This window comes from Brassica oleracea, chromosome C1 (genome assembly GCF_000695525.1).
Source record: "Brassica oleracea var. oleracea cultivar TO1000 chromosome C1, BOL, whole genome shotgun sequence".
Lineage (NCBI taxonomy): Eukaryota > Viridiplantae > Streptophyta > Magnoliopsida > Brassicales > Brassicaceae > Brassica > Brassica oleracea.
Window position 1 is genome coordinate 39,385,658 of NC_027748.1, and position 7,585 is coordinate 39,393,242.

The following is a 7,585-nucleotide window of genomic DNA, read 5'->3' on the forward strand; positions in this document are numbered from 1 at the left end:
AAAAAAGTATAAAGTGAGTTTAAAATTTTCTTGTCTATCACAAATTTTTTATTTTTTCGTATGTTTTAAAAACATTTTATACACAAACCAAATTTAATAAGATTTAAATAATCAAATATCAATTAAAACAAAAAATATAAGAGAACAAAATTTATGATAAACATGGTCAAACGTTTTATACTTTATATTTTGAAAATAAAAACATGTTGTACATGAAAGAAGAATGTACTTTTGTAAAATTTAAAATGTAACACTTGTAATGATGAAACAATAAAGTGCATTAAAAACTTTTATATTTGCTTTATTAGAGTTTAGATAAAAATATTAAAATAATATATCAATACTAATAATAGTTTCGATTACAAGAAAGAAGGATAATATTTACGCTAAAATATAAATTTCGGGTTTTCGGGCCGGCCCTAGCCCAAACGGACTTAAGCCCAAAATACCCAAAGCCCAAATGGGCTTAGCCCGAAAGGCCCAATTTTTTTTGGGCTTATAAAGCTAAACCCAAACCCGGTAATTTTTAGGGCTGGGCGGGCTCGGGCTACGGGCTTCGGCCCTAATTGATATGTCTATAAGTAACAAAGAAAAAAAACCGGAATGCTTTTGTATTCTTAACACGCAGAACAAACTGAGAGTTAGTATATATGCAAAATGATTCATATTCATGAGTTTATTATGCAATACAACTTTATGTTTGAAAAAAAAACAACCAGAAAAAATCACCTTTGAATGATAATTGTTATTTAAACAACTAGGTTGTATGGGTAGATTTCTCCTCAAAATAGTACTGTACATATAGTAAAGACCTTTGTTTTTATTTTGTTAAAACATATAGTAAAAATCATAGAAATACTAGCGTCTAATTTGTATTTGTCAATCCACATATTCGACTAACATAAAAATTTGAATTGCATCCATGATCCATTTATAATGACGTTTGTTACTATAGAAGCATAGAATATAAATTAAAATATGTTGTGTCATTTGTAAAAAATATTTCGATTTATATTATTTGTATACAACTATTTTATGGAATAATAATAATCCATACTAATATTCTGAATTATGAAATTGTGTAACATATACTAATGTATAAAATTATTTGTCAATATTTTAAACCAAATTGAATTGTGTTAACTAATTTGTTTGAAATGTATATCCGCAAAATGTATCATAATATATTTTTATACCAATTATGTATGACCAAAACCAAAAATACAAGTATACTCTTAAAAAAATTAATATCTAAGATAATATTAAATTGAATGAAATTTATCGTAAATTTTTATACCGGGAGCTTGTGGTCAAGTGGTAAGGGGAAGGGCTTGAGATGTCACCACATTTCAAGTTCGATCCACCTGTCATGCGAAACTAAGTTACATTTACTGGTCATCGTACACGGATATGGGCTACTGCTTTTCGGTCTATTTTTATACCCGGGAGAGAGTCTATCTGTGGGCTGCGCCTCCCATCCGGAAGTTAGGTCTGTGTCTTTAATAGACCCGAGTTTGACCCTTTACTTCGTCCAAAACAAAAAAATTATTGTAAATATCATAGAATGTAAGACCATCATTAACGCAGGTATTTAAGGGTCTCTAAGGCTAATTATGCATTTAAAATAAATCAAAAACACTAAAAATCTGCAAAACCGTCTTTAATTTGGGGACGATGGAGACCGTCTTTTGGGGACATGTGTAGGCGAGATGAGAGGAGAGAGGAGGAGCGTGTGTTCGGTTTGTTTGGTTTCTCTCGAAACTTCTCTCGAAAACTCTCCATCTTCGTCTCCGAGAAGGGCGATTGTCTCTCTCTCCGTGGTTCCTCGACGAAAGGCGATACTCTCTCTATGTGGCTCCGCGAGGAAACGGCGATACTCCCTCTCCGTGGTTCCTCTCTCTCCGTGGGTCGTAGACGAAACGACGATTCTCTTTCTCTTCGTGGCTCCTCGAGGAAACGAAGAAGGTCCTCTCTCTCTCTCGGTTGCTGTAGTCGAGGAAGGAAATCTCTGATTATCTCCCTCACCGTGGGTATCCTCGACGGCACTTAACCTCTCTCTCTCTCTCTCTCTCTCTCTCTCTCTCTCTCTCTCTCTCTCTCTCTCTCTCTCTGGATCAACTGGAATCGGAAGGTGAATCGTTTGTTTTGTTCTTCAGTCATGCATGTCTTAGATTAGACTTATTCTTGTTCTAATTGTAAGATTTTTTTTATGCTTGTAGGTTCGATTCTTTCTCGTGGTGGCTCTCGTCGACGGCGATATACGGCTCTCTGTCGGTGGCTCTCCTCAACGGCGACGGTGCTCTCTGTCGATGGCTCTCTGCGATTCGGTCAGGTAAAGCTTATGTTCTTCAATAATGGATGTCTCGGATTGTGCTTTGATTAGTTGTGATTTGTTGGTTGAAAGTTTTATAATTTTGATAATGTTTCTGTCCGTTGATTCTGTTGGCTTTAGGTGGAAAATATTTTTATTGAATCTCGTTATGTTTGTTGCAAGTTTATCAATTTTGATTTCGGTTGTTTCTGTTGATTAATTTTTTTTTGTTCATGTCTTTGTGAGGTGAGATGAAGGGATAAACAAGCGTTTGATATGTTCGGTGGAAAGAGAGCTCAGGGAGGTTCATCAATAAAAGGTTAGTGTTACTCTTCCATCTGAATTAGTACTGATGTGGTTTATGTTCTGTGATGAATTGAAAGGAGGGTAATTAAAAATGTAGTTAAGATTACAGTTGTGTAATAAATAGAACTGATGGTAACATAGAAATCCGAACGTTAAGTGTTTTGAATAAGTTAGATAAATGTCAAGTCTTTCTGATTATAGTGTTATGAAGATGAAAAGGCATTGTTTGTTGTTTGTTGTTAGATATACTTCTACTCTTTAACGCATTGAAGTCTGGTTCTAGTTGTTGAATGCTACTTCTCATAGTAGTTATTTATAACCAGTGTGTTTCTCTTCAATATCCATCATCTTAATGTGCTTGCTCCTCTTTCTCATCTTTTTCCTCTTTCTCCTCTTCGGAAATGGATTTCAATCCTTTTGAAGACAATGCCAAATTTGTTGATCTACTTAATAGTCAACAAAATGTTGTCTTTGGCAGTAAAGGAAGTGTTTCAGTCTCTGCATCACAAGATCCTTTCGCCGACAGTCAAGAAGAACCAATCCATTGTGACAAGCTTCCGGCAGAGCGTAGGGAATGAAAGACGTGGTCGCCATCAGAAGATATAGTGCTTATCAGCTCGTGGTTGAACACGAGCAAGGATCCCGTTGTTGGGAATGAGCAAAAGTCAGTGGCTTTCTGGAAGAGAATTGCAGCATACTACTCGGCGTCTCCTAAGCTCTCTGGTTGTGAAAAAAGGGAAGCATCTCAGTGCAAGCAACGTTGGCACAAGCTTAATTATTTGGTTTGTAAGTTTTGTGGGGCGTTTGAAGCAGCAACCAGAGAGAGAAGCAGTGGTATTAACGATAATGAGGTGCTCAAATTGGCCCACAAAATCTTTAGAGCATGCGTGGAAGGAGCTTCGCGCCGATCAGAAGTGGTGTGAACTCTCTACAGAAAAAACAGTAAGCAGCTCCAAAAGGAGGAAGTTCGAGGATGGTTCACATACTGGAAGCTCTCAAGTTAAGGAAAACAATGCTGGTGTTGTCGATGACGTAACATGTCGTCCTGCGGGGGTGAAGGCTGCAAAATCCCGTGGGAAGAAGCCGTTGGTTGAGGCTAAAGAGCTCGATGTCTTCAAAACTATTTGGGAGATGAAGAAGGAGGATTTGACAAGGAAGGAAAAGCTCACCAAGATGAAGCTACTTGAGAGTCTTGTTGCAAAACAAGGTCCACTACCTGATTATGAAGAAGATCTCAAGATAAAGTTAATTAAAGAGTTGATGTAACTCATGTTCTTGTTGGTTGCTCTGTTAATCTACTATGTTGATGATTCTTGTTGATGTTATGTCGTCTTAGTTTAAGGTTCATCTTATGTAACTCATGTTCATGTTCTTGTTGGTTCCAATTAATGATATTTGTTTCTGTTAATCCACTCTGTTTATGATCTCGGTTTCTGATTCTTGGTCGTGTTCTTGTTAATGCTCTTTGTTGCTGGTTCTTGTTTATACTGAATTGATTTATGTGTCTTGTTCTTGATACCTACAGGAGCATTGTAGACATGTCGTGTTCTGTCCAGACGTGGGAGTGGAAGATACTCAGACGAGAGAGGATCACGGACTTGTTGTGTCAAGTGTCGCTATGTTCACAGACTAGTTGATCACGGACTTGTTGTGTCAAGTCTTGTGTCTTGTACTCTTGTGTCTATCACGGACTTGTGTCGACTTTGTACCAAACACATTTTTGCTTCTGTCTATAAACTTGTAATCTATTTATATATCTTCTCTCTCGACTTGTATGAACAACTCTTTAATCTCAAGGCTATCTAGTTTCTCTTTTGATCACAAGTTTTAAAAATCTCAAGTCTCTCTTTTTTTCACTCTTTCATCGCAAGTTTCATATCCATAATCTCAAGTCTCTTTTTTTTTTATATTGTTGTGATCACAAGTGCCGTAAACAAAATCTCAAGTCTCTATTTTTTCACTCTTTGATCACAACTTCTCAAAATCTTTGATCACAACCTCTCAAAATATTTTCTCTCTTTGATCCCAAGTTTTTAAAACTCTTTAATCACCATATATGGCATCTTCTTCTCAAAACAATTTAGATGAAACATTTGATGATGCATTTGATAAGCTCTTTGATCAACACCTTGATCAAGCCTTTGAGAATTTAACCATTCGAGTTGATCAAGAAGAACGAAGGAAAAAAAACGAGCTTATATCGAAAGACATCGTGAAGAAGGGCATACTCGTTTATAGAATGATTATTTCAGTGATACTCCAACGTATCCTGAAAATTTCTTCCGACGACGTTTTAGAATGAACAAACCATTGTTCATGAAAATTGTTCATCGACTCTCCACCGAAGTTGAATTCATTCGACAAAAGCAAGATGCTATCGGGAGGAGTAGTCTCTCTCCACTTCAGAAGTGTACAGCATCCATTCGTGTCTTGGCATATGGTAGTGCGGCTGATGCTGTTGACGAATACCTCCGACTCGGTGAAATGACAGCTTGATTTTGTGGAAGGAATAATATACTTACTCGGCGATGAGTATCTAAGAAGACCAACACCGGCTGATCTTCAACGTCTACTTTATATTGGAGAATATCGTGGATTTCCCGGGATGATAGGAAGCATCGATTGTATGCATTGGGAGTGGAAGAATTGTCCTACCGCTTGGAAAGGGCAATATTCTCGTGGTTCGAGTAAACCAACGATCGTTTTAGAGGCGGTTGCTTCATATGATCTCTGGATATGGCATGCATTTTTGGGACCTCCAGGTACATTAAATGACATTAATGTTCTTGATCGCTCACCTGTTTTTGATGACATAATAAACGGTCAAGCTCCGCAAGTCACTTACTCCATCAATGGAAGAGAGTATCGTATGGCTTACTATCTCACTGATGGTATTTACCCGAAATTGACAACTTTTATCCAATCTATTTCACTACCACAAGATCCGAAAGCAGTTTTATTTGCTCAACATCAAAAAGCTGCCCGAAAAGATGTCGAAATGTTTTACAAGCTCGCTTTGCCATTGTTAAAAGTCCTGCACTATTTTGGGATAAAGCCAAGATTGGAAAGATTACGAGAGCATGTATCATACTCCATAATATGATCGTCGAAAACGAACGAGATGGATACAATCTGTATAATGTTTCAGAGTTCCAACAAGGAGAAGATAGCGGAAGTTCACATGTCGATCTCACGTATTCTACAGATACCCCTTCAAATATCCAAAATATGATGAGTGTTCGAACTACAATTCGTGATAGACAAAAGCATGAACGACTGAAAGATGATTTGGTTAAACATTTGTGGCAAAAATTTGGAGGCGATGAAGACAACAACTGAGCTCGGATGTATGTTTCAAATTATTCTTGTTTATTTTAATAAACTTTGTTTTTATGTTTTATGTTTTTTTTTAAATCTATGTTTCAATTGTAATCTTTTACTATGTTTTAAATTTAAGTTTAATAAGAAAAATTTTTAAAAAAATTATGTTTAATTAAAAAAAAAAGTTTTAGAAACCTTAATTAAGAGACTTGCATTGGACCACGAAAATTAATGGGTTTCTTCATCCGGTCTCTTAATGCACTTTTTCAATTAAAAACTATTAAACAAAAATTAAGATACCCATTTTGGGGTTTTGGGTTGATGGTGCTCTAAGGTTTTAGTTAGTGTTATGTTTTACTAAAAGATATATCACTAATAAATTGAAACAATCAATTATGCATCATTTTTTAAAATTATCAAATTCCAATGCTTTTTAACTAACAGTCTTTCAATAAATTCAATTAATTTTATTGAAATTTTCAGTTTTTGTATAGAAAACATAAAAAATTTATCTTTGTGAAACACATTTTTTTAAAAGTTATACCTTAATGAAATGGAAGGAGTATCACTAATCTTTGTGAACCAAATATTTATATATATATAAATAAAAATAATCATCCGTACGGTTCTGCGGATCAAAATCTAGTCAGCATTAAATTTGTAGCCAATATGTTGAGGGCTGTTGTTTTATCAAGTATAGAAGCTCACACAATTATCATCGATCGGTTTTATAGTTGTAAATTAGATGTGGCATCATCAGAGCCGGTCCTATAAATTTTAAGGCTACAAGCCAAAACAAAAAAAAATGGCTGGTTTGAGGAAGGGGTGACGAACCCACGCTAGAAATGTGAGATGGCAGCCATGTAAACCACTAGAACAACATAGACTTTTGTAAAAATTGTGGCCGGTATTTTAGTTATTCAGAGTCGGCCGGAAGCCCATGCTTCCTTTGCTTTGGGCCAGGGCCGCCTTTGGGCATCATATTGAATGATAATAAATGGACAAATCATTATTTTTTCTACAAACTATTAGCACATAAAAAGTCAATATACCTCGTTAACATCAATATCTTTTTCGACAAAGATACCTTCTACAACAAGACATTCTCTTTGATATTCCGTCGGAGACAAATTTCTCCATGTTAAAGTTTGATTTTATTTATAATTTGCGTAATTATATTTGCAAGAATGGTCATGACACAATTCCAATTACATTTACATTTGAATGTTGTTGTAAAGGATAGTGATTTTTTATTTTATTTTGGTCAATAAGGATACTGATTTTTCTTTCTAGGCATGAGCATTTTAACTTGGACCCAAAGATCCGAACCGGAACCGACCCAAAAATATTCGACTCGGAACCGGACCGAAAATTTACAAGTACTTTTTGGATCTAAATTTTTTTTACCCGAAAGAACCAGAACCGAAAAGAAACCGACCCGAATAGACCTGGACCTGAAAAGAACCGATCCGAATAGACCCGACCCGATAAGAACCAATTTGTACCCGACTTAAAAACATGTATATCTAAAACTATGATGTTTTTGTGTTCTATTTTATATATTTTATTTTATGATTTAGTTGAAATATCTTTTGTTAACAACATTTGTTATTATTTTTTAACATTTTTAAAGTAATATAAATTTTC

The 7,585-nt window shown here is 35.4% G+C and overlaps 1 protein-coding gene across 1 annotated transcript; it reads left to right on the top strand.

Annotated features, from left to right (window-relative positions):
* Positions 1-3,463: 3,463 nt before the first annotated feature.
* Positions 3,464-3,883, top strand: LOC106339888 (glutathione S-transferase T3-like). The gene has a single exon (XM_013778756.1). The coding sequence runs from the start codon at positions 3,464-3,466 to the stop codon at positions 3,881-3,883; it is 420 nt and encodes a 139-aa protein (XP_013634210.1).
* The last annotated feature ends 3,702 nt before the right edge of the window (positions 3,884-7,585 follow it).